General features: G+C 39.1%; 1 protein-coding gene across 1 annotated transcript in view; it reads right to left on the reverse strand.

Annotated features, from left to right (window-relative positions):
• Mki67 (marker of proliferation Ki-67) overlaps window positions 1-17878 on the reverse strand; it is a 28683-nt gene extending 10805 nt beyond the window's left edge. Inside the window, exons 1-13 of the mRNA XM_013503022.1 lie at window positions 17691-17878; window positions 17194-17365; window positions 14793-14871; window positions 14582-14697; window positions 11509-11575; window positions 9551-9596; window positions 8343-9074; window positions 6445-6620; window positions 5184-5505; window positions 4971-5089; window positions 4693-4864; window positions 2759-2914; window positions 6-1377 (exon numbers count right to left, since the gene is read on the reverse strand). Coding sequence (XP_013358476.1) covers window positions 6-1377; window positions 2759-2914; window positions 4693-4864; window positions 4971-5089; window positions 5184-5505; window positions 6445-6620; window positions 8343-9074; window positions 9551-9596; window positions 11509-11575; window positions 14582-14697; window positions 14793-14871; window positions 17194-17285 — 3449 coding nt within the window. The 5' untranslated portion in view covers window positions 17286-17365; window positions 17691-17878. The remainder of the gene's footprint in view (window positions 1-5; window positions 1378-2758; window positions 2915-4692; window positions 4865-4970; window positions 5090-5183; window positions 5506-6444; window positions 6621-8342; window positions 9075-9550; window positions 9597-11508; window positions 11576-14581; window positions 14698-14792; window positions 14872-17193; window positions 17366-17690) is intronic.
• Between the last annotated feature and the right edge of the window lie 8692 nt (window positions 17879-26570).

The following is a 26570-nucleotide window of genomic DNA, read 5'->3' on the forward strand; positions in this document are numbered from 1 at the left end:
TTGAGAGCCCTTCTTCCCCATCCATTTTTCCCAGACTTATCTTAGAACGTCTCTTTGAGGCTGTTGAAGATTCTACTGGTTCTGACTGTGAAGATCCATGGGGTGTTTTGGTGGTGTCTGATTCAGTCATGGGGTCCTTGGCAGGGCCTGGTGTTTGGAAGAGCTCCTGGAAGCCAGCCAGGTCCTCTAGAGGCTGGGCCTTTGCCTTAGGTGTTGTCGGCCGTCTCTTGCTGCAAGATATATTTGTTGCTAGGTCCAGTGTCTGCTTTACAGATTCGTTTAAAGCTTTGATGCCTTTGTCTTCACCTTCTGTTGCTTTTGGGTTATATATGGCTTTCTCCTCTTTTATATCCACTTTCCTCTGGGGTGTGTTGGGAAATGTTTTTTTCCTTCTTGGGGTATCCACTGCTTCTGTCTGTGGAGAGCTATAGAGCACTTTAGCTTTGTATTCACTTATGGGCACATCTTTGTGTTCCGGTGTTTGCAACAATTCTTTGATGCCTGCTAGGTCTTCCAGAGGTTGGTTTTTAGGAGTTCTTGGCAACCTCTTCATTCTTGTGGCATTCATTGCTGAGTCCAATTTCTGCTTTGGAGTTTCCTTAAGCACGTCCATACTTTTATCATAATTTACTATGTGTATGTGTTCCCCTGACATTTGTGAGAGACTCCTCAGTGCAGTCACCTCTTCTTTCACATCCACTTTTCCCAGAGGTATCTTAAGCTGTCTTTTCCTGCTTGCTGGGGAGTGGATTGGTTCTGGCTGTGAAGATGTGCAGGGCATTTTGGTAGTTGTACCCACTTCATTTGTTAATTCCTTGGCACAATCTGTTTTTTGCAGAGGCATTTGGGGACCTGATATGTGCTCTGTGGGTTCTTTTCCTGGTGTTCTCCTAAGATCTGTCAGGTCACTGGTGGATTCACACTTCTTTCCACTACTTCTTGATCTCCTTACAGGTGTTCCCTTTCCAGAATTTTCATTTAATTCCACATTTTCCTTACATGTTTCTAAAGATCGTTCACTATCCTTCATCTCTCTGTCTTTTTCCTTTTCTCGTAGTGGGGTCTTCCTCAGGTTTTTCCTTGTGATGTTCTCAGTAATGCCTGTTGCTAGTTCTTCATTTGTACTTTCTATGGGTAGTATCTGCACTTTTCTGAGCTCCACAGATCTTAATTTATTTGTACTATATACTGTCTTCAGAGCCTCTGTCGCAGAATCTGGAGTTTTAATCTCAAAATGAGTAATTTTATGGATATTTCTAGGAGTTTTTACTATCTTTTCATCTTCTTTTATACACTTCCTTCTTAATATGGGGCTTGCAAAACATTTATCAGATGGTTCTTTTGCTGCACTCTGAGCACTAGAGTACACATTTTCTCCTGTAAGAAATAAAAATTACATAAAGTAAATGTATTACATCCACTGTGCTATATCAACCTAGTGTTTTATCCTCATGAATTACAGTATAAAAACCAGTTCTTTGGTTTCCTATCTACCTTACTAAGAACATAAGGCTGCTAATGTGGCCATAAATCTGTCTTATTTATGAGCCATCTGTTAAGTATAATGTTTGTGGTGATAGAATATGTCTTACTTTTTGTTGTTGCTGACACAAAATATCTGACATGCAAAGTTAAAGGAGGAGAGGTTTATTGTACTTAGTTTGTGGAGGTTTCAGTTCATAGTTGGCTGGCTGCAAGGGAGGGTGGCATGGCAGAGAGGCATCACAGAAGAGAAATAGTTCAAAGCAGGTAGAAGGCAGCAAAAGCAGCAAGCAACAAGTGACAAGTAACCATAGCAGCCCTCTTTCTCATATTCTGTACAGGCAACCTGCCCTTAGGGCAGGTAGCACTCACATCAGGGTGTGTGTCTTCCCATTTTCACTCTCAAAACTATGCCAAACCAAGCAATGGACTCATTTAGTAATGACACACCCTGGATTCCAGCATCACACACTTAATCCCAGCATCATGCCTTCTAGATCCAGCCAGCTCTGAAAAACCCTATGATCTCATTAGGCTTTGGGGGGATATCTAGACAAGCCATAATAAAGTAGAATAATCATTAAGTGGTGATTAGGATCTACAATGATTATTTAAAGGAAAAATATTCCTAAGAATGGTTTTTGAAAGCTACCGTACACGGTTATGGTAAAACAGGCATTGTTTTCTTTAAATATAAGAAACAAACACATCTTTCTATTTTTCACTCTATGCTCAGACTCCATATTGTATAGGAAACATCTACCTTCTAACTACAGCAAGCATATGCAATGTGGCAAGATGGTCCTTTTATGACTGGAACACAGTGTCCAATACCACATGAGACAGTACGAGAGACTCATATTCCTCATGTCACACTCACCCTGGGGCTTGCTCCCGTTCCCAAGATTAGGGACAATAATGAGATACATAAATCACTACCTTTCTCTTTTATAACTAGCAATAAGTGAATTTGAGTGATTTATAATGTACACATAAGACAAATATACTTTTCTGCTATATCACCTTTACTTATAGAAAGCTAAAAATGTGGAAAAATAATTTAAACTTATTAACTGATTATGCACGTTAATGAATACAAAGCTGTTGAACCACTGATGAAAAATCTCTGCTTAAATAACAGGACAGAAGACAGAAATGGCATTTATCAGGAATATGTGTTATAGAAAAATACAATATAATATTAGTTGTAAAGTAATAATATGATCTATAAGTTCCATCCAAAAGCATAACAGTGTCAGAGAATAAAGAAACCAACCTAAGTTCACTGAAGGGATGGACAGAGATTCTTCTCCGGAACTAATTACTGTAGACTTGTCTCCAAGCAAGTTCTCTGAACTGGAGGGTGTGACAGAATGTGTGCTCATCATCTGTGGCTTCTCCTTCACTGGAGTTTTAAACATTTCTGTTAGCCCTGATAAATGAAAATATTTATAGGATGTTACACAGCTACCCCAGACCTCACACATAACAAACTAAATGACAGGAGATAAATCACTAATATTCCTGGTACATAGTATCTCAGAAAAAGTGATTTTATTAATAATATTCTCTTTTCTTTGAAAAAAAAAAAAGAAAAGAAAGCAAAGAGAAGTGTATGGCTTTTCTTCTAGCCTATCTCACTGGAAAGGAAATCAAATGAAGTTAGTTTACATCTGTGGCCTTGCAAACTAATTCCAAACACAAGTTATACCAGGACAGAAACTGGTCATGGAGTCTTCCCCTCAGGGCATTTCCTCTAGGTAACCAGGACCTGAGGGCACTCATGTCTTCTTCTAAAAGTCCTGGGCTCCTTGCTTCTAGGGTTCACATTAAACGACATGTTCCCATATTTTAGAAAATGACAGAACACTGCTCAGCTGTCAAGTAATACGGTATATACTTAAATGAAACATTCAATATATGTACTTAAAAACTATCCATTGCATTTTAGTACCAAACAAGCAAAAGCAACAAAATCTCAGAAAATAAAAATATAGCACTTCATGTGGAACATCTACCTTGCTAAAAAATACATATTCACCCATGTTTTCCTTCTCATGCAGGCACCAGTGGATGAAAATGTTCTTAATCTGGCATAACTGTAGAATATGTCAGAGAAGCCTGCTGAGGATCCCACCCAAGCCAGTCCATTCACTTAAAGTCTTCCTGTGCCTTCCAGGCCCTACTGAATATAGGGCCTAAAAGGCCCTATTAGTTTAGTTTCCAGCAGTTATTGATGTTTTTAAATGGAAGTTACTCATGTGCATCAAGAAACAAGAATCATCTATTCCAGGCAAGTGTCTTAATAGAAGAAATATCTGACCTAATCCATTGCCCCAAGTATTATTTAAAATCATATTTAATCTTAAAAGTATTTTTTGAGGGTTTGTTTTTAACATTTTGTAACATATATATTCATACATTAATACACCTCATAGTTTATAAGTACATATATACACATTCATCTACTTTTACATTTGCTTTGTTTTGTTATTCTTTTTAAAAACAAATGAAGTACTCCAAATATGACTCTTATTAGAAAATACTTTGCGTATACTATGAGGGCTCTAATAATGCTTCCAACTCCTATTTTGCCAGGAAGTAAGATTCTACCTATTGAGTTCAAATCTTACCTTCCTCCTTAACTGAACCATGCACACCACTGGGCAAATTATGCAGCATGAAACCTAAATTGCAGTTTTTATCACGGTTGCAATCTGTAAGCAAGTGAGGTCACATTTTTACCCAGAGTGGGAGTGAACTAGAAATATTTGTTGAATACTTATGGTTTAAAAGAACCTTCATTTCATAGTGCTCTGTTAGAAAAAACAGTCAAGTCACCTAGAAAGTAAAATTGAAGCACAATATTGCTCAAAAAGCAGCTAATTGACCTCTAGAACCACTAGGTCAAAGAAAGCAACTATAAAAAGTACATGGCACTTTCTACTCTAAAACACTTTCTAGGTAATATTTGTACTGTTCTCCAGAAAAGTGCATATTTGACGCTGTCATACCTACTTCTTACAGAATATGATCCACAGAGAACTGTGCTTATATTATCAACTAGCTTTCTCTACCTTGAATACTATAAGACCAGAAACCACCTCTGTTATTTTCTATACAATTGTACTTACAACAGATAAACAAAAGTAAACAAACATCAAAAAGACACATAGGATTATGATCTACAGATGCTCAGAGTGTTTTTACCTGACAGATCTTCATTATAATCCACTTTTTGGGTGAAAACAAAGTTGTTCAGCATTCTGTAGGGCTGAGCAGGTGCATTTACTTTTTCAATTTGTGCTTTCCCTATTACTATGGTACAAGGAGAGTTTGCATGACCCGTGCTAAACTGATTGTGAACATTATCCGAAGGCTTCTATAGAAAAAAATAAGATGGATAAAACATCAAAGGGTAAACATACATTTAAAGCAATCTTAACATCAGTGTGTATAAACATGCAATTTTTATTGCAATCTCATACCTTTGGAGTACTAGGTCTTCTTTGTCTTTTGCTCATCTGCCTTGGAGGGGGATGTTTCACAACTTTTGTTTGTGTTTGTTTTACACCAAGTTTTACCACATCTGCCCATGATTTTGCAACTGTCAAAACGACAGTGAAAAGACAGTGAAACTTTTCACAAATAGCATTAAAGAGAAAACTAACCTTGAAAGTATTTGCCAATAGAATACTCACCAATTAGATTGGCTTCAGAAGCACCACTCCTTCTTTTGGAGGAAATCATCTGTAAAATGTCATGCTGACTTCGACTAATGGATGCTCTCTTTGCAGGCAAGTGGCCACTCTTTTTCCCTGATTTCTTAGGCATGTCTGTCTCATCTGGGGATTTCCCATCACCAGAGGCAGTAGAGCCCTTGTGTGACCTTCGCCTTTGATCATTTGTCCTTGGGGGAGTTACTCTAGGACTAGGTGCTAGAGCATCTATGGATACATGCTGTGCTTTCACTTCCAAGCAGATTTCAGGAGATTCTTCTTTGCCTGATGATTGAGGCTGCTCCTGACAAGACAGAAATGCTAATGAGAAATCTTGTCAAGAATATAACATCTCTTAATGCTTGTTAAAAATCTATTCAAAAAATTTCAGCTGTTTAAATCTTGAAGCATTGAATGTTCAAACTACTGCTTTTCGAAGTTAAGGTAGAGATTAAGTTTATCCCACTCACTAAAGGAAAAAGAAAGGGAGTAAAAGCAGCCATCAAGTCTGAACTGAATTATCTAAGGTGGGAAGATGCAGAAAATATCCTGCTCAGTGAGACAAGAGAGCTCTGACCAACACTAGTTACTGTCAGCCCTTCTTGGTCTCCATGGCAGGACAGCTGCTCACTTTCCGCAGACAAGGTAAAGGAGAAGCTGGTTGTGTCTTCCCAGCCCTTTTGGTACTAACAGAAAAAGCCTAGACAATCTGTTAAGAAGGTGAGCTACGTGGCCATACCTTTCCAGAGATTTAAAAACAAGGGAGGACAATAAAGTCAAGTAATAGATAATTAAAAGATTTAAAAAGCTGATCATGCAAAAGAGAGATTTTACCATCAAAGATTTTCTTTATCAGCTAAATGCCTTCTTGTACCCTTATAACCCTAAAACAAAATAAAAATCATTCTGTAGTTATATGTGACAGTGTATTCAGATCTCACTGGTCATTTTTAATGGGACCCACAGTGGTTCTGAGGCCCTCTAAGCAAGCTGTCTGTGTCAGGGCATCCTGCGCTGAAGTGAACGGTGCTGAGCACTCTACCTACCCTCTGTTCAGCCACCTTAGAGCCACATTTGGGAGCTCAGATGTTCCAGCACCTGTATAAATGAGCTATTATTTTAGAGAATTAGAGAAACAAAGACCTTAATTCTACTGTAATTGCACTATGCTAGGACTTTGGAAGGAATGTGTACCAGCTTTGTGAGCCACTAGGTATAAAGAGAATACTAATCTCCAGTTTACCTTGATGATTTTCTTTAGAACAGCTGGAGTATGAGTTCCGAGAGATTTCCTCTTGGCTGGTGTTTCTCCTCTTTTGAGAGGTGTATTCGGAGGCAAGTTTTCATCAAATAATTCAGGTCTTAGATGACTACCAAAGGACACACGCCTTCTCTTCAAAGACACATCCTCATTCTTGTCTAAGGGATACAAACATGAAATAAGCAATGCGAAAACCACACCAAGACTTGATTTCTGTCAAACTAGTATTAAAAACTTAGCAACCAAAAAACTTCTTGAAACTTGACAACTTTGTTCTCTTGTAATATTGATAAACCCAAAATTGCCACAGGATTTCTTGAGAGATCTCAAGGAAAGCACTAAGACATCAAGTTCTACCTGGACTGGACAGAGATTGCCTTTAAAATGTTGAAAACTTACACCTGGATGTAGTGTAAGCAAGAGATCAGTCTGTAGCAGCAGTAGCCAATCTGGAGCAATGGGACACAATGGAGACAGACTTTTAGCAGGGGCACGAAAGAACGTTCTAAAACACGTACTTGAGCTTGATGCAGACCTGCCCAGCAATTCGAATGCATGAGCTGTGAAAACTTCTCTAGGCAATGGTGATGATCATTTTGTGACCTCACCTCCACCATACAACTTGCTGAACCACCAATCAACATAAATCCTTTGGCCAGATACGAAACTCAATGGAACACTCTGATGACAAGTACAGGTCACACACTTTACCAACAGTCTCACTCCCTGCACACACGCCATAAGGGGTCATCTGCAGAAATGGGACCCTAGTATGAAGATGGCTGCATCCAAATGCCTGGAAACCTTTCTATAGTCCAACCCTCAAGTGTGCAGGAAGACGGACAGAGCTCCCATGCTCACTGCAATGGCCATGTCTCTGTTGCTTACTGTGTATGCTTAGGTTATCAATTTCCCAGTTTGCAACAGGCACATGGGAAGAAAATCCTTTGTGGGCATTTCTACTGCAATAGCCATTCAGTGCTAATGTCTACAAAGCGTCTAGAACTTAACCGGGCATAGAGTCCTGGGTCTAGTCCAATAATTATAAAAAAGTACTTGTAGGAGGGGATAAGAACAGAGTAGAAAAAAAGAAGAAAAAAGAAAGAACAGAGTTCTTTCTTCATATAAATATGTGACAGTTAGCACTAGGTTCAATGACACACAGGAGATTTCCAGTGGTTTACTCTAAACAACCAAACTTCTATGATACAGTTCATTCTGGCTCAGAATTGAACCACAAATAAAAATGATTATTATTATTTTTCTCCTTATTTTGTGATACACAGAAAAGCAAACCAAATGTTTCAGGATAACCTCCCACATCTTGCTTATCTCACGACCTGTACCTCCTCTATGGTTCCTTGGGTCTTTTGCATTCATTTATCAGCTGAAACATGAACATGTCTCTCACTGTACTTTAGGTGTATAGCAAATTCATTCACAGCTCATCATTACTGACTGGATAAAGGTCTCTTATCTATATATAAAGTAAGTGTTAATCATTTAGGGAAACTAGCTTTACGCTTAAACAAACTTACTAACAGAATCACCGAAGTTGCCAATATCAACTGAACTAGAACCAGGTAAGCCGGGGCAAACCTGTCCAGGTATAATGCCCAATTTCTCAGCCTTGTTGAGGGAATCCGTTTGAAATTTTCTTTCAACTTGAGCAAGGCAATGACTTATGGGAGGCTGATTTTGAATTTCTCTATGCAACACTTCCACCTTTGTAGGATTACTCCTCCTCTTTTTAGAAGAGAGATTCCCTGGCTTATTGTCAGGGTCTGCAACATCCTCAACCCTAGTTGGTATTTGATTTCTAGTCAAAAGCTTCCTAGCAGTAACTGTTTCATCAATTGCCTTGTTGCCTTCACTCTTACCCAGAATCAGAGACTCTTCTCTGTCAGTGACATGCAGGTCTTCACTCTTACGTTTCTGTGAAGATCTTTTCTGCTGTGAATGTCGCACAGGGGTCTGTACTTTAGTCACCTGAGAGAGAGAAAGGCTGGAACGTACAGCTTCTTCGGAAGTCTGAATAGGTTCTGGATCACTTTTCTTTCCCTTGGCCTGACTCATTTCTGGTGCAGGCGAAGAAGCACCATTAACGTGGGTGCTTCTATTGGACTTTGGTCTTGATTTACAAGACACCAATAGCTGAGCCTCCTTTTGCGAAGAGTCGGCACTGCCTTTTTCTGGTGTGTAAGCAGTTGATGATCCTGATTTTCTACGATACTGTAGAACATTTTGTCTTTGTGATTTCACATCAAACTCTTCCTTCATTGACTGATAAAGCTTCTTAAAGGGAGATTCACTTTTATTGCCATTGTCAAGAAACTGTGTAGTGGGAAAAGTTTTCAGTTCTCCATAGCAGCCCACTGAAGTTACCCTGGACTTTTCCTTAAAATCCCCAATGGTGGGATCTCCCGCATTCCTGTTACCATGTCTTGGAGGTTCTGAAGAAGGAACCTTAACTGGTTCCTGGGCAGCACTGCCCTTTGAGCCATCTGAGGTAGAACTGTCCTGTTTGAGTTGCTTGCCATGTACCAGAGACCCTCCTGTAGCATGTCCTTCAGTGATGCTTGAATGGGCTTTGGAATCTTGATCTTTGTCATCTTTGCAACAAATTATGAAATAAGAAACAGAAGGTTCAACATTTTTCTCAGTGTCTAACATTTGTGGAACTCTGTATGTTAATTATTTCAAACTGCCTTACAACCTAACTTTCCAGTTAGTCTACAAATCACATACTGCTTAAAGTTTGTAAGTCTTATAATAGCATTTCAACCCAAATAAATAAGTCACAGTATCCTCTAATAACTAGTAGTGAGAGAATGTAGGCTATCAAACCACTTGGATTAAATTTACAACTGAAAAGGCAATTTATGTACACTTAGGCTCTGCCTTAAACAGAGCACCTCATCCAGGGGAAGTTAACTCAGCTATCTGCCTGTGTTTGACATGTTAAGTGCCACAGTGTCTTTTATTCTGGGAGAGGGCATTTCACAGTTCTGTCCCTTTGTCCCTCTCTTGTCACTGTGACGGTGATCTGATCCATAGGATCCCAGAACAGAGCCCAACCAGTACAAACCAGGGTCAGCAGAGAAGCTTGCTCTTGAGGCACGCCGTGCAGGTTTCTGTAAATTAGGAAAATATGAACAGCAAGTTACGGGCCTTCTTAAATGCTGGTGATCATAACAATGAAAATATTATTCTTATTAATCATCCTTTTTGTGAAATGGCTCCTATGTGACTTTTAGAGACTTTTGAGCTGTGGGCCCAAGCCATTTGGGGGGTTAATGGTCATGACACAAGCACACCTTAGCCGACTTTAAAATAGAAAAATATTCCAGGCTTAATATAATTTAAATCAAACCACAAAGAGTTATTATTACTTTCTTTAAATTACATATCTCCCAACATTTTAAGAAGAACTAAAGCTAAAGTTAAATGTCACCTAACCTGTTAACCTGCCATAGGAAAAACTATTGACATTGTCATTAGTTTAATCAGAAATGGACCCAGGACCTGTTGATGAATTGAGGCTTCATCTAGCACTTAGGTTCTCCTGGCTGGCAGAGACACTAAGTGCTTATCTAAGAGCACAGCAGCTAAGGCACAAGCAGAAGCAGCACATCTATACGTGCCGGCGCACCAGACCCAGCACTCCCACCTGGCCACCACCAGACAAACGCCTGTGCTTTCTCTATAGGGAAGTTTTTGGAGAGAAGAGCTAACAAATAACATACATAAAAGTCTGATGCTCTAAAGGGAAAAAAAGCTTATCACTTGGATTATCAAAAAAAGTTATTACCAAAGTCAAAGAATTTAACTTTTTCATTTAATCAACTTCAAATTTCTTGATATCTAAGACATTATTTCTGAAGCTATCCATCTGAAAGACGAGTTTTTATTTCCAATCTGAAGCAGACCAAGACTCTTCCAACTAAACAAAAATGAGCTATTAATAAAATTTAAAATATGTATAATACAATCATACTTTTCTGTGATCATGTAGACATAAAATTCCTGTCAAATTACTAAAATGGTTTCTACAAATTCAATTTTAATGCACTGTATTACAGATCAATAACAAGATAGACAATTAACAGACTATTGAGTGACATATACCTAACCCAGTTCTGTAATTAAACACAGATCAAACTTCTGCTTATTTACTTATACCTACTAACAAGCTAAATGATGTCTCATGCATGGGATATTTCAAAAATAGTTTGCATCACAGGAGCTGATAAGTACAAGGCTCAACATTATAGCTGCTCCTCTAGGGAAGAAGCAATTTTAACATGACAGACTTTGAAATGAAGTACCTATTGCTAACTGTAGCTGTACCTAAAGTCTCCCAAGCTAAGAAATTCCCAATAGTTTATATGATCATTATCAGTATTATCACTAGCTTGAGCAGTGTCTTAAGACACATTCTCAGGACATATCCTAAAACTACTAAGTCTCACTAAATCTCCTAGAATGTGCTTAGAATTGCATTCTAATAAGTTATACTATTTGCATACCTGTTCTATGCTAAAATGCTCAGTAATAAGATTCTCTCACAGGCAATGCACAGAAACTCAATTCCATTTTCATCCATCAAAAGTGGAAAGAACCTGTGGTACTTATAATTTTCACTATGTGATTACTCTAGACATATAATCATGGATGCGTACAATGAGTGGGAGGAAAAATAAATCATGGGATAACGCAGTTCCCAAATTTTATTACCATGTATTGAAACTGTCCTAACCATAGGATTCCAAGGTCAGACATACTGTAAGAGACTTTTGGGACAAAAGTATAAGAAAAATTCAGTACTCATTTTGAAAAACAAAGAAGAAATGTTGTTTTAGATTACTTTACTATATTTAAGTCCAACTTGTTTTCCATAACTTAGTCATATTTTTCTACTATAACTAGGAAGCCATCTTCCTTTGTCAATGATTTAAAGTGAGAAATCTTTGTCAAAGTACATAGAAATGATTTCCTATCATCAAAAAGAGAACCAGAGCCCAAATCTGAATTATTTTCCCTCACCTGTTCACATATTTTTTCTGGAAGTTCAGGTGACTGGCTTCTATTCTGATAACTTTCATTTTCATACCTGTAGTGCATGAAATGAGAAGATTCAGGTTAAGGACTTGTACCCCCATGGCTAAAATCTGGGTGTTGAGTTATATGTAAGGAAAAAACTTCAGGCTTTGTTTCTGAGTATTACCTTATAGACAGAAATAAATATATTGGAAAAGCATTTTACACTAAAAATTTGTGTAAATCTCCTCAGGTTTGCCTTGGAACATCACCAGAGGCTGGGATCCAGATTAACTTTTTTTTTGTACCAGCAGTCAAACTCAGGACCTCATGCTTGCCAAGTAGGTGTTCCGCCACTGAGCTAAATCCTTGACCCAATTTTTTTTTTTTTTTTGGTACCAGGAATCAAACTTAGGACCTCATACTTGCCAGGTAGGCTCTGTGCCACTGAGCTATATCCCTGGCCTTAAGATTAACTTTTATCACTGACTAGCTTGGGTTAAGATTCAGCCATATCCTTCACAACCTCCAAGTAAGAACCTAGCGTGGGGCCGAGGGTATAACTCAGTGGCATAAGCGCCTGCCTAGAAAGCACAAGGTCTTGAGTTCAATTCCTGGTACCAAAAAAAAAAAGAGAACCCAGTGCACAGGAGAGCAAACTTGGGCTTCTTCCACACTATGCCCATGAAGATGCCGTAAGCCTGGGAAGACAGACTAGCAACCTTGGTCACAATTTGATCTTTACTCACACTGTGGCTCACATAGTTCTGGGTAAGCACAAAGCTACTTGCACTTTGGGTAAGTATAAAACTGCTTTAGAACACTGCTCCCTCTAGTTTCCAACTTAATCTGTGTCCATACAATACAAGCATATTTTAGGCATAACTGTTTTAACAGATCTCAGTAATAAATTCTCAGAAGCTATCCTTATTTACATAAAAAACACTTTGGTACCACAGCAAAATGGGCTGATTTGAATTTAGATGCAGCCTCAATAAGATCTGAAGCCATCAAGCATCTGAAATAGATATATCTCTGGTATCAGAGTGCTGAATCAAGTCCTACCTAAGATCCATTTTTTTACTTTGTTGGGGATGTTTAATCATCTCAGTTGATCTCTATTTAAACAGCATTTCATTTTCGAGAAATAGTTCTGGTCTCCATCCCACATCAACTATTTCCTACCCAGAAGTCTATAGTCAATAAAAATGCCCTCAAAATTGTTTATGGAGACAAGGGACATTTTAAAATGATATAAAAGTCAATCCATCAAGAAGCTAATCTGGGGCTGGGGATTTAGCTCAGCAGCAAAGCGCCTGCCTAGCAAGCGCAAGGTCATGAGTTCAGTTCCTGGTACCAGAAAAAAACCAAAAACCAAAAAAAAAAAAAAAGAAGCTATTCCAGGTACAGGAAGAAAAACAAAAAAACAAACAAACAAAAAAAAATAGGGCTGGGGATTTAGCTCAGCGGCACAGCACCTGTGTGGCAAGCGGAAGGTTGTAAGTTTGATTCCTGATACCAGAAGAAAAACAAAAACAAACAAAAAAAGAAGCTATTCCAATTAAAAGCAAGACATCTGACAAAAGGTTCTAAGAGACAACCTCAACTATAACAATCATGAAAAACTGAGATTAAGAGAATATAAACATTTGCATTGTACAAGCATATACCAAAAAAATTTAGCTATATTTAGCATCCAAAGAAAATATTATTACTAAAGTATTACTAAAGGTAGAGGACACTTCTAAATAACAAAAAGCTCTATGTATAGAACTCTAATGACACCAAGTTCTGTGCATAACTTTGAATTATTTCCAGGAGGACATAATTCTAAATTTGTAGGCCAGAGCATAACCTCAAAATGTGTAAAGTAAAAACCAGGAAGCACTAAAAGAGGGAGACTAATAAGCAAGAGAATAATTACTAAAAATAAAGAAGATTTGAGTCTAATGGATATATACGTTGAACAATGCATCTACTACTCATAGAATATATAATGTTTTCAAATACACAGGAGTAGTAAAAAATTAACAATATCAGACCAGGAAGTCTCAACATATTTCAAAAGCTGTAACGCACTCAAATGTCTATCAAGAATGAATAAAACTGTATATAATCTTATACATTTTTGTGTATACAAAGACACCTCCAACAAGCTATGAATCTCACACACTAAGAGCAGCTGTCAGACACAAACATGCACGTTATTACTTCAATCACTGAATTTCATAAAGAGAGACTTCTACATTTTATAGCTACCACGGTAGCTTCCTTGATGAGAAAGAAGCAATAATTGTAAACATCAGGAAGAAAATTTTTGGAAGCTTTATGATATTGTTGGTGTATTAGTCTGCAGGACTGTCACAGTAAAACACCACAAATGAGGTGTTTTGCATAACAGAAATGTATTGCTCACAATGGTGGAGGTTGGAACTCCCACGTATCCAATGGGACTGGCTTCCTCTGCTGGCCCATTCATACTATTTTCCCTTTGTATACTATTTGTTGGTGTCTCTCTGTCCTAATCTCCTTATTAAAATGACATCAGTAATAGGATTAGGGCCCACTTTGATGGTCTCTGATTAAACTAGCTGTTCTTTTAGGTGCCCCTCTCAAACATACAACCTAAGTGACTAGGGATTAAGACTTTAAAATATGAATTTTTGGAGAGCACACTTCAGGTCATAATAGGTTGTTATCAATCATGAGGGCATTTAGATCATATTAAATTGACCTGTACACCTTATTTTCTAACATTCTCTATGAATGTATTCTGCTTAAAAATAGAAACTAAAACTGCATGCGGTTTCAGAACAGTCACAAGAAAACAACAGCCTTCTTTAGGTTCACGTCACCTTTCTTACACCTAATTACGTACCCTTGAATCCCTGAATTCCATCACATCTGAGCCCCTTCTGTCACTTCTAGATCCATATGTTTTTAGATTAGCAGTGTTGCAAATGAAAGTATGAAACACTGATGTTCAGCAGCATTAAAAAGGATTACAATTGAACTGTGGTACTAGTTTATGGTTAATTAGAGCATCTATTTATCTTTAGCACAATTAGCTTTTACCTACCTGAAAGACCGATCAATAATAGTTATTATATCCCCATGTCTTAGTAGTACAGGTTTGTCAATAGCAGACCCATTTACTTGTGTTGGATTTGTGGAACTGAAATTATACAATATTGCCTACATGTAGAGAGAAAGGGAAAATATATAACTAATAAAATAGATAAAAAGTGAACCAAAACATTTTAAAAATCAGCTTCCCCAAACCCACTTACCTCCTGCCTATTGATTTCAATTTTGCAATGTTGTTTTGACACTACAGGAAGCTGGATACGAATGTCACATTCAGTTCCCCTTAATACAAAAGAATTAAGATTTTTTTTTTGGTTGTTGCAACTTCTTAAAAATTACCTTAGTTTTTCAAAATAAAACAGAACTTGACTAGTAAGCCTGATCTATAAATATAATGACATAGGGAATAATAAAATGGGCCATGCAAATAATCTGTGGATGGCCAATAATTTTTACAAGCATTGCATAAGAAGCTATTTAAATATCCAAAAATAATTTTATCAGAAAATACCAAAATACAAATTACTTTTTATATAAACAGCTATACTTAGAAGACACGAACACTTTATGTCAATTTTGAAGGATAACTGTTTTTAACATTGCACTCTACAAAGTTTTTAACATATGTTTGTTTGAATAGTTATAAAATTCAAAACTTTAACACAAAGTGTAAGATTTCATGTTAGCACCTCTCTGTACCTCCATTCTTCCTATACAAAAATATTACATTAGGACTTATGTCATGGTATTATTCAAATAATTAAATGAAATTTACATGTCACTCATGTTCTCCTTACACAATAAATGTCATTATATGTGACCTTTTCATTGTTGTTTTAAAACTTTGCTATATTAACCAACAGATTAAAGTCTTCTCCTAACGTTAAAAATACTAATCTGGAAGCAATGAAAAAACAACTCGACTTGTATTTCTACAGAAAGTGAACACCATAGAGAAAAGCACAGAGAGGACGGTTCCTAAGCCCACCCACAAATGAATAGCCAGAAGAGTTCACTGGTATTAGAGTCTCTGAATATGCTGTTCCATCCTGTGACTTTAAAACTTTGGGTATACTCCATGACTTAAGTCTGTTCTCCATATGAATCACCAAAGTCTAAACATATCTCTTCCTACCCTTGTCACATGACCAAACTCGCACAAATTGGTTTCAAAATAATAAAATTTTACAAAAAGATAATGTAATGCTGTATAATAACCAAAATAACTACTATTTGAGATTGGAATGTTTTTCTTTTGAAAATAAAGAAAGCTATGGAAAGTGTTAACTTCTTTAACCACAAGAAGGGAATTTCAGTTTTAGGTACCAGAACACTCCAACAAAGAGAGACTGATTAGAATTAGGTTTTGCTTAGCAGAAGAATCACTACAAATCAGTACTTCTTAACTTCAACACTGCTTGCATTCTGGACCAGAGAATGCCTCACTGTCAGGCTATCCTCTGCACTGCTAGACGTCTTGCTACATCTCCGCCCTCTGCCAGCAAGACTAATGGCATATAGCTCTCCCATAGTAACATTGGAAAATGTCCCTAGAACTTGCCCAGTGCCTCCTGGGGGATAAAATGATCCTCCTATGAAAACCACTTAGTTTTCTCCTGATTCCAAATACAAATCTGCAGCCTATCTTTTTACTTGATACCAACCGGCGTTACTTACTAATCATCACTCATGTGCCAGACATCACGACTGGCCCCGAGTATATAATTATTAGCAAGACAACCCCTGTTCTTGTAACAGTCTAACAAGAGACAAACCAGACCAAACAAACCAAACCAAACCAAAAAAACTAAGCATCAGTGTGAACAAGCTTTCATTAAAGCCTTGCTTTCAGGTAACTGTATGATGGAACAGATACCTGAAATCGAGAGGAGGTATTCAAGCACGAGAGTAAGGAGTACAGTCCAGTCATAAAATTCAAACTTTGTAAAAAGTACCAACAAGAGTTTAGAATATTTTGGGCTGGAAGAATAGTGAAGAATGGAGTTGGAAGGCTAGGGTGAGGCTAGAATGGGGGCTAGAGGTTAGATCACAGACAGGAGTGACTTGATCACAGGTCCACAGTAGCACCTTAGGAAATGAGGTGGGTGCTGTTAGTAATCGGGACTGTCATGCCAGGAAGAAGGTTATTATGTCATTCAAAAAGACCTGAGGAAAAGATCTCAAAGCATACTAGGAGGACTTTCCCTCCCATTTCATTTTTCCAAAAAGAGGAGCCAAGCGCATGCCTCTTTTTTGCATTCTCAGTGTCCAGAGAAGTCAGCACCAGCCCAGTCGGGGGAGACGCAAGGGTACACGCAGTCTTTTAAAGAGGGCTGGAGGGCAATCAGGTTTGAGAATCATCTATCAAATCAATTGTAAAATTTTTGTTTGGTTAAAAAAACAACAGGTAACACGGTCATCACATAACACATGTATAAGTATAATTTTGAGACTTTCATTTAGTGACAACTATGTCAAGTGGTTGATGTGCAAAAGTATCTAGGCATTAGAGGCAAGTGTCCCCAAAGCATATGCGTGGGCTATCACATGGCCACTAAGTCCCTTTCATCTTTCTGCACAACAGCGTCTGGTGCGCGGGCTCACCTTCCGAACAAGCAGGTGCTAAGGGTCAGTGGAAAGGGGATGCCGTCCACCCCGTTCCTCTTGATGGTAACAAGGCGTGCCGTGGGCCCCATTTTCTAAACTAGCTGTTAGTCTAATCCGGGCAGGAAGTAAGGTTTCAATTACAGAGGCAAACTCACAAGCACCTTTTCCACTGCAAAAAAAAAAAAAAGTGGGTATTACTCTGAGGGTAAGGGAGCTAAGATCATTTTTAGTAACCAGCCGGGTTCGCTGGTGGAGTTCCCCGACCCTGCTGCTTGGTCCACGCTTTAACCGAACTATGGGCACCTTGGAGGGATAAGGCGACACAAGCCGCCCCCACATCGCCAAAGTCCGCAGCCAGAACGCCACCACCGGGGTCCGCCCTGCCGGAGCCCCCCGAGAACCTCCGAACACAGCCCGGACCCCCGGCGCCCCAACCTGGATTCCCCGGCCCGGAACCCAGCAGCTCCGGTCCCCGGAGACCGGCCCCAGCTCACCTGGTCGAGTTCGCGCTCACCGCCGCCGGTGCTGCCGGCGCGTCCACGCGCGGCCCCAAGCAGTCCAGTCGGACGCCGTCCGCGGGCCGCTCTCGCTCCGCCCCGGCCCGCAGACCCGTACCCCGCCGTGGCCGCGGTAGCCCCGCTGCCCCCAACCGCGTTGCCGGCCTAGGCCGCTCTACGCCAAGAGGCTCCAAGTGCCCGCCCGATTCAAACGAATACAGCGGTTCAAATTCTGGCGCTAAGCGCTACGATTGGACGAGACGGCGCAGCGGGGGACCAATGGGAAGGGCAAAACGGAAGTAGGCGGAGCCGGAGGGAAAACGCTGGCTCTGCGGGGCGCCGTGTGGGGTGGTCTGACGCTTTATTTATCCCCAGGAAAAGCAACTCCTTACTTTCTGAGAAGGGTGTGGAAAAAATGCTGAAAACAACATATTCTCACTACCGAGACAACTCTCTTTTTTTCCTTACTTTGTTTTAAGGACCAAATACAAGCAACACCGTGTATTATCATTGCTAGAATATTTAAATTTTTAAAAAATTAAAAACCTCCCTCCCCAGTTTTCTTGTATCACCACCCAATTACCTTAGATTCATGTCTTTTGAAGTTATACACATACGGTTCTCTTTCTCATAAATACACGAGAGAGATCATTGGAAGCACATTTAGTTTGTGTTCTCTGTTTAGTGAATACAGAGGCAATTTCCATTTCGCAGATACCCCGTTACTTTCTGTTCGACAGGGCAGAGTATTCACTACTGTTGCTATATATTTAGGTTACAGTGCCTGGCTGTTGGAAAAAAAAAATTGTCTATTAAAGTAACTTGTGCATGAAAAAGTGGATGTATCCTAAAATAATTCCTGTACAGGATTCCATCCTGAGCCCTCCTGCATGGTGGGGGTGTGGGGGGTGGGAGTGACGCCCTTCCTTGGACCTGGTGGGTTGAAGTGAATGGAACGGTGAAAGTGATTTTGGTGACCTTCCCGGGCATCTCCTGCCATCTCCGGTAGAACTTGGCTTCCTGGAACAGTAGAATTCTCAGAAGTGGTGGGGACACTTGAAGGGTTCCAGAATCCTTCCAAAGCTGCATAAAATCAAAACCATGTCACTAATAGGCAGAATTTTTTTTTCACTTGCATTCTCTCAAGAGTGGGGTGAAATCTGCCAAAGGTATAAGCAACTAGGAGGTTCCGATTTCAGATTTGCAAAAGTGTAAAATAATGTTGCTCTTTTCACTAGTTTTTTGTTAGGTTGGATTTGGGATAATAGATTTTTTTGTAAAATTAAGTTGTTTGTGTTAACATGCAAAATAAATATTTTATGAACTCTTCAATTTTAATTTCAAATATAGTTAAGTATACGTAGATATAACCCACATTAATTTATAAGAATGTGAAGGGACCATGAAACAAAAAATTTTGAGCCCCTCCCTCTGTTCTAGGGGAACAACACTGAAAGTTACTGCCTAGGGAGACATAAAAGGCAGTGAGTGCGCAAGACAACCAAGTCCAAATTGGATGGGACAAGGCTATGTCAACAAATTAAATGCAGGGATACTATCAACCTTTTTGAGGTGTACTATTTCCATCCTGTTCCTCATTAACAATCAAACAAAGCTCATCTCTGAATCAATCCATAAAATACCGCTTTTGTCACTCCAATTAAGGGCTTAACTCAATGACAGTTGTTCCAACTTTGGAGGAAACCTAACTGGAAATAAAAGGTGCTAGCATGTCTATTTACTAAACTTAGCAACTATGGTAGAGTACATGCCAGAGAGCAGGGAATTAAAGGAGAGATACAGGGAATGGCCAAAGTAATAAATCTTAGACTTGTGGGAGTGAACAGGAAATTAGGGCATGGTAGGTTGGCTGGGAAGCAGGCATGGCCTGCTAATTGCAAAGTTTAAGAACAGTTCCCAAAGCCTTGCATGTGGACTTCTTGTAAGAACTCCAGCAATTTTAAACAGAACACCTTAGACCTGACATCAGCCTGAGGAGTGTAAGGAAGAAAGGGAAAAAGGAGAAAAAAAAAAAAAAAATATATATATATATATATACACACACACAAACACAAACAGTTAAGGTAGTTATACAACTAGTTTCTCTTAGTACACTGAAAAGAAAAGTTTGTGCTAATATTCTTTGGACAATATTTCATGCCTATATATTGTACTCTGAATAACTAGTATAAAGATAACCACCATGTATTAATTATTGTTACTCTCCTACTAACCTGTTTTGAAACTGTTTTATTGTTATTTTTATTTTTAAAATTTAAAAAAAGTTAAAAAAAAAAAAAGTACAGTTGCCTCTGAACTCCCTGCTACTGTGGTATGTTCTTTCACAGTAACCCACATTCACACAATGGAGTATACTTCTTTTCCCACTTTTACTTGGCCCAAAACTGTCCTGCAAATCATGTTTCTTTTCCTACCTTTAATAAATGTAAAACCTTGCTACCTTTTGCAATTGTCTTGACCAATTTGTTCTTCAGGACAGACAGAATCTAGAAAACACCTTTAGAATGAGACCTCAGTACCCCACAACCGGGTAACAGGAGGGCTTACTTCAAAGGGTTCTATGATGCTTTTGCAGTGTTGCTTTCTATTGAATTTTAAGCCTGTTCTCCACCCTATAATTTCATTCTAAATGCAAATCTCACCACTGCAAGAAGAATCCTATGCATCATTTTGCCAGAATGCCTTCTGGCTCTGCCGTTCTTCCCATTTATTAGTCTCAGGAATAGAGACCATGTAGTTGGAGACTCAGGGACACAGGATGGAGTAGAAAATCTTCCCACCAACCAAAAGGACAGGGAGAGTTTCTGTAGTTAATTTCCATAGTTTCTGTAGTTAATCTCCATTCTGTAGTTAATTTCCACTCCCCAGGTACTCCCCTTCACACACACACTTGTCATTTTCATTTGCCAGAAACTGACAGTGGGCACTGTCCCAGGTAGCTGCAAAGGATCCCTTCGGCAATTCCTTTCATTCTGTGCATACCCATCTGACTGGAGGAGTACGTCCCATAAATTTTGAGTTTATGTTCAATATATATTTATTAAAATTTGAAGACATTCATGTTACTTCATCAACTGTTTTAATAAATATTGTGTGTGTGAGTGTGTGGCTTGACATACATGGAGAGAGAGATGATGGGTTGGGAGATTGTAGATAAGTAGGGAGGGAATGAATGACAGACTGAGCAAGCAAGAATGTGAGTTACCACAGGATACAATGTGGTTGGGTTAGGGAAGTGGAGTAGAACCAAGGAATTCTGCAGAGAAGTGCTTTGAGATTCTGGTTTCAGGGTGGGTGATCTCCCAGGGCCTCCCCTCCCTATGACTAGGGGAGCTTTTTTGTGTTTGGCTGCAGCTCTGTTGCTTCTAAATTTCCTTCTAGAACTTTCCTCACTGTTCTTGCCTGCATCAGAACTTCCAGGAAGAGCGTCCTGTCATGGCCTCTTGGCTTGGGAGAAGTAGAAATCGTTGAAAAGAAGTATTAAAAAAATACAAAAAAGAAGTATTAATAGTGGACACTCCTGGCTGTGCTACTGGTTGGCCTGCACTCCCGGAGGAGTCCCCCAACCAACGTGGTCAACCCGGGTGGGGTCTCATCCCAGCATTCCCCAGGAGTCCCCAAATCCACAGCAAGCCTTCCACCCTGGCCATTTCCCTACTCTCTATCTGAGCTTTCAAATAATTGCCGGTAGGGGTCGCTGCACTAATCAAGAGAATAGAGTACTTGGTCTAAATTTTGCTTCCCCTTCTGTCTCTAGCAGTAAGTTTGGCCACTGGCCCTCTGCAGCATTCTCCTCAGGGGAGACAAAGATCTTAACGTGGGGGTGTGACTGGAGGGACGGAAATTAACTTGCTAGACCCTTTCCTACAGTCAAATGCTGCTCATTCCATTGGTGTAATTCCATTACCAATCATTAACATGTTGGAGACCAACTGGGATATTTGGGTGTTTCAAGTAAGGTATTTCAAGTAAGGCTTGGAAGACTGTGGAGGGAGGAGATGTATATGAATGGCCTGGTTTAGATGGTAGCCTCAGAATAGGCTTCCCTGATACATACATTCTGCAGACAGCTGCTGGTTTGCAAAAGAGTTTTCATGTACTCGGTGTCAGTATGAAAGAAATGAAGACATAAAATGACAGTTTCTTTAGAAAGTTAAATCTTTCATTTATTTCTGTATTTATTTTTATTTATTTATTTTTGAGACAGGGTCTCGCTATGTAGTTCAGGCTGGACTTGGACTCACTGTGTAGCCAAAACTGGCCTCGAACTCACGGTGATCCTTCTGCTTCAGCTTCCCAAGTGCTAGGATTACAGGGTGCATCACCACACCTGGCCCAAATCTCCCATTTAAAGGAGCATATTGTTATGTATTTGAAGGAATGGATGCTACTTTTTTTTATTAAAATGGAGACATGGTGATAATTGTTATTTTCCAACACTTTATTATTTGAAGTCCCCTAAAAAAGACAGTCTTCTATCATTTGCTAAAATGTGAGGACATGTTATTTGTACATAAAATCCAGAACTGCAGGATCTAGGTCTTTTAGAAGACAGTGTGAGATCTCAGGAGTCCTGGAGAGGAAACAGGAAAAGAATACAATACGGAGAGGAAACCCTGAGGGAAGGTGCCCATGACCGGCTTCTGTTTTCCTGTCAGAGCTTGTATTTAGGGACTATTCTGGAAGACTACAGAGGTCAGTGAAATTCATTAGATTTCCTTTCCAAGAAAAGCAAAGAAGTATAGTATATCCTCTCACTGCCTTCTTTTAAAAAATGAGTCCGTTAACAGAGGAATCACCTTCTTGTCTAAAGCTTCATTAACAAGGAGTCAGAGGGAGTGAGCTGAAATAATTTTTCATCCTGTGTTTGCTTGTGAGGACTGGTATAGTTGCTTGTGTACCTTAGCAATATGTTAATGTTTGTAAAGCTATTTTCATTTATCAGCACTAACTGAAATATTCAAGACTCCAGTGAAGGAGAAATCCCAAATTATGGGGACTTTCCCATCTCTCTTTCAAATTCAAAAAATTTGTTTGGAAAACATGTTCTTTTTAGATTTTTTTTATTTTAAAGGGAATAAAAAGTTTTTAAAACATTAAAAACGATAGAAAATTTCAAAAGAAGATGATAGAAAATCAACAATGTTTCTTTTTGGATCAATTTTGCATGACTATATCTGATAATTTGAACAGCCACTTTGAAGATAAAAAATTTTAAGCAACTAATTCAGGATGAAATCTTATCCTCTGCAGCTATGATGTTTGGGGGGGGTGTGAAACCTATATAGATGTTATTCTTGCTTTATTAGCAATATTGTATTCTTTTCCTATGGCAAGCATTGTTCCAGCTAATCCTCTGAATGGCCCCATGGTGAGTAGATGGGAGTCTGTGTCTTTATGTGCTGGTCAATGTGTTCCAGCCATAGAAGGAACAACTTGCTACTCTGCAGATGTTTGCTGTAGTCAGAGGTAGATGTTTACTGCAGAGTATGGACCCAAAGCATACACAGAGAAGCCATGTTATATCACTAGTAATTCAAGGCAAAAAAAAAAAAAACCAGAAAAAAGAAAAAGAAAACGAGCTTGTATTTCCCCTATTGTTGGAAGACAGAAATGCTTTTATTCAGATTGATGACACCTAGCCTGGCAGCCTTCCCAGACCTTTCCTACAGAATTGTTTTGCATTTATATAATCACTATAGATCCTAATCACCTGTTGATGGTGACCTCACTCTCACCAAAGGACATCATTCTAAAGGGTACACGGCTTGTTTGTATGATAGATCTGTCAATACAAAAGTACTCTAATATCCTTAGATAGACATAAAACTGAATTATTGACTCTTATTCAATATTGTATCAGGTAAAATATTACATGCATTTCCCATAGTGAAGAGAACACATGCATTGTACTTTTTTTATCACAGGAGACAATGTGCTCCTAGGCTCAGAATGCAGAAAGGCAGCCATTTGATAAAAGTTCTCCTAGCTTTTCACTAAGAAACTATTTGTAAAAGAAAAGTGAAAGTACCATGAAATATCTGGGATCACCGGTGGAGTGACAGTTGTTGGGATCAAATTCCAGATCTTAAAACAGAGCCTTTGGAGACAAGATTCAGGGCCAACCAGTTTAAAAATACACAGATGCCACCAGTGGAGGGGAAGAATGCAGGATCAAAAGCAGCCATGTTGAGAATGTGGGAAGAAGACATCTGAGGAAGACACATGTTCTCTGCTGCCCATAGGGTCTTCCTGAGGTCTTATTTGGGGAGCTTTTGTGACTATTCTCAAGATCTTTGCCTTACCTTTTTTTAGATTTCAAGTGCTCCAGAGGCCTTGAGCATAATTTCAGGGCTCCTCAGTGTGGTCTGGTGTTTAGTTCCCAGGTGTCTTAGGGCTTGGTCTTTGCCTTAGGTTCTCTCAACCAACATTTATTTCAGTTCTGTTCTCTGCCAGGTCCAGTTTCTTATTTGGAGATTTCTTGAACAGTGAATCTCTCTCTCTCTCTCTCTCTCTCTCTCTCTCTCTCTCTCTCTCTCTCTCTCTGGCTTGCGCCCCCCGCCGCCCACGTGCTCTTTCTCTTACCCTGGTGCTTCCTGCTTATTGTGGAGCCGGGTCAACTGGTTCTGGTTTGGCGGACATTCAAGTGCTTTGGAGCTCCTCGTTCATTGTTTCTTCAGCGCAGTCTAGTGAGTGGAGGATCCCTGCAGGGTCTTTTTTGGGCTTGCGTGGAGTAAACTCTCAGTCAGTTCATCTGTGAGCTCCTGTTTTGCCCCCAGCAGTTTCCTGAGCACCTCATAGCTGTTACCTTTTCAGAATTTTGTTTCTAGGTTTAATATTTTCTTGACATGTTTCAGAAGTTTTCCCTGTCCTTCGGGTGTCTATCTACTTTGTTTTCTATTACTTGTGTCTTCCTCAGATGTCTTCTTCCTATGCTTTTGTCAAAGCAAAACGTGTTCCCTGATGTGTGGAAAACAGGGATGTTTTACATGGATGGAGAAATACCTGTGGATATTTTCGAATAAGGTTGAGGCTGCCAACATGAAACTTGATGAAAATGGACAGTCACTCCAAATAGGGAGACGGAAGCTGTTACATAATCATGACATGTCATCAACGAGGTATCCTCTCCATGTTTCCACAGAATGTGCATGTGACCTGAATTTAAAGTTTCTCAAATGATCTATCCTCAACACAGAGAATAACTGCAAGCCATGAGAAATAATCCTTTTAGGATTAACAGAAGGAGCAGGCTAATGTGAAAAAGCTAGTCAAAATGATGGCTACAGACATCAAAAAGAATTTTCCAGGGAGCGCAAGAGTTATGTTTACCTTAAAATGTTGGAAAAGCTGGTCAGAAGAAAAGGTGGGCAGTTCAGTTGTTGTTCATGATGTTATACTGGGAAAGGGTACAAAGCACCTCTCTCCTGTCGCCCCTTTGAAGAACTAGCAGTTCAATTTTCTGTAGTATATGTCTATAATCCTAGCCCCTAGGAGGTTGAGGCACAATCACAAGTTCAAGCCCAGCCTGGACAACTTAGTGACTTGTTGAGACTATGTCAAAAAATAAAAAGTTATGGAGGCAGGGCAGCTGGGGATGTAGCTCCGTTTAAAGTCCCTGGGTTCAATTCCCCAGTAAAATGCACAGAAAGAGAGAGACAGAGACAGAGAGACAGACAGACACAGACTCAGACACAGACACACATGAAAGACAGAGACAGGGACAGAGACAGAGACAGTAAAATTATCAGTTTGTGTGCTGTCTGTATATTGGCACATTTTGGAATAAATGTAAATTGTTATAATCAGATCTGACTTCTGTCACAGGCAGGCCTCCTGACTGAAGTCTATTCTGAATTGCTTACTTAGGTTTACAGTAGAAGTGATCATTTTTCCATGGAAACAAATTTGAAAAGCTTCCCCTTGGATATCATAAGATTACTGGCATCTTGGAAAATTATTCAATATAAAAATTGCAAATTAATTCCTCTTTCATTTGATCTATGTTTGCTATTCTCTATGTTGAATTTGAGCTTCATTCTACTTATTATCAGACTTGTGTGCCTATATTCTGATTCTTAAGGGAATGCCTCTGAGCCAAATATCTTAAGATAAAACCAGTGGAGATCAACAAAGAACGGAGATACTTACATCAGCAGGAAATATTAAATAAAGAGGCACGAAACGAAGTCCATGAAGACTTCCTGGGATATGGAGCAATGGAACCAGACAATGGGGCTGAAAAATCCATATCTCGGGGCAGAGTCAGTGGGAACAGAATGTCCTTGAGATCTAGAAGACAGGATAACATCCAGCCTCATGCAGTGGAGGAGGACATAAGGAAAAGAAGTTGGAAAACCCCATGAAGACTCAGAAAGCGATAGAAGTTATCCATAATTTGTATTTCATGTGTTGAGGTCCTGAAAGATTGAAATTTAGCCAAGAAAAAACACTTGGAGGGTGAATCTAAGCAGATACTAACTTGAAATATGAAGAGATGTCTAAAAATTCCAGAGAAGGTAATCAATTTACTATCTGCCTTTTTTAATGATCATAGACTATTTTGAATATATTTTACCACACATTAAAAATCATACAGAAGACAAATATAATATCTTGCTGAAAGCTCTTGCATTAATCTTAGCCATGTGTTTTGTCCCAGTAGCTATATTGTCTTATACCTCTGTTTTGGGAATTCCACTTCAACTGGTGAACTCATGTTGTCTTCATTCAGGAAGAGTTAGAAATATATTTGGTTACCACTATCTGACTGCTTATGACACAAACTGTGTGAAAATTGTAGGTAATGTCCTAAGTCTGTCTTCAATTCATTTATACTTATTAAAATAAAAGGTT

Source organism: Chinchilla lanigera, unplaced genomic scaffold (assembly GCF_000276665.1).
Source record: "Chinchilla lanigera isolate Chin_1 unplaced genomic scaffold, ChiLan1.0 scaffold00076, whole genome shotgun sequence".
NCBI classification, from domain to species: Eukaryota; Metazoa; Chordata; class Mammalia; order Rodentia; family Chinchillidae; genus Chinchilla; species Chinchilla lanigera.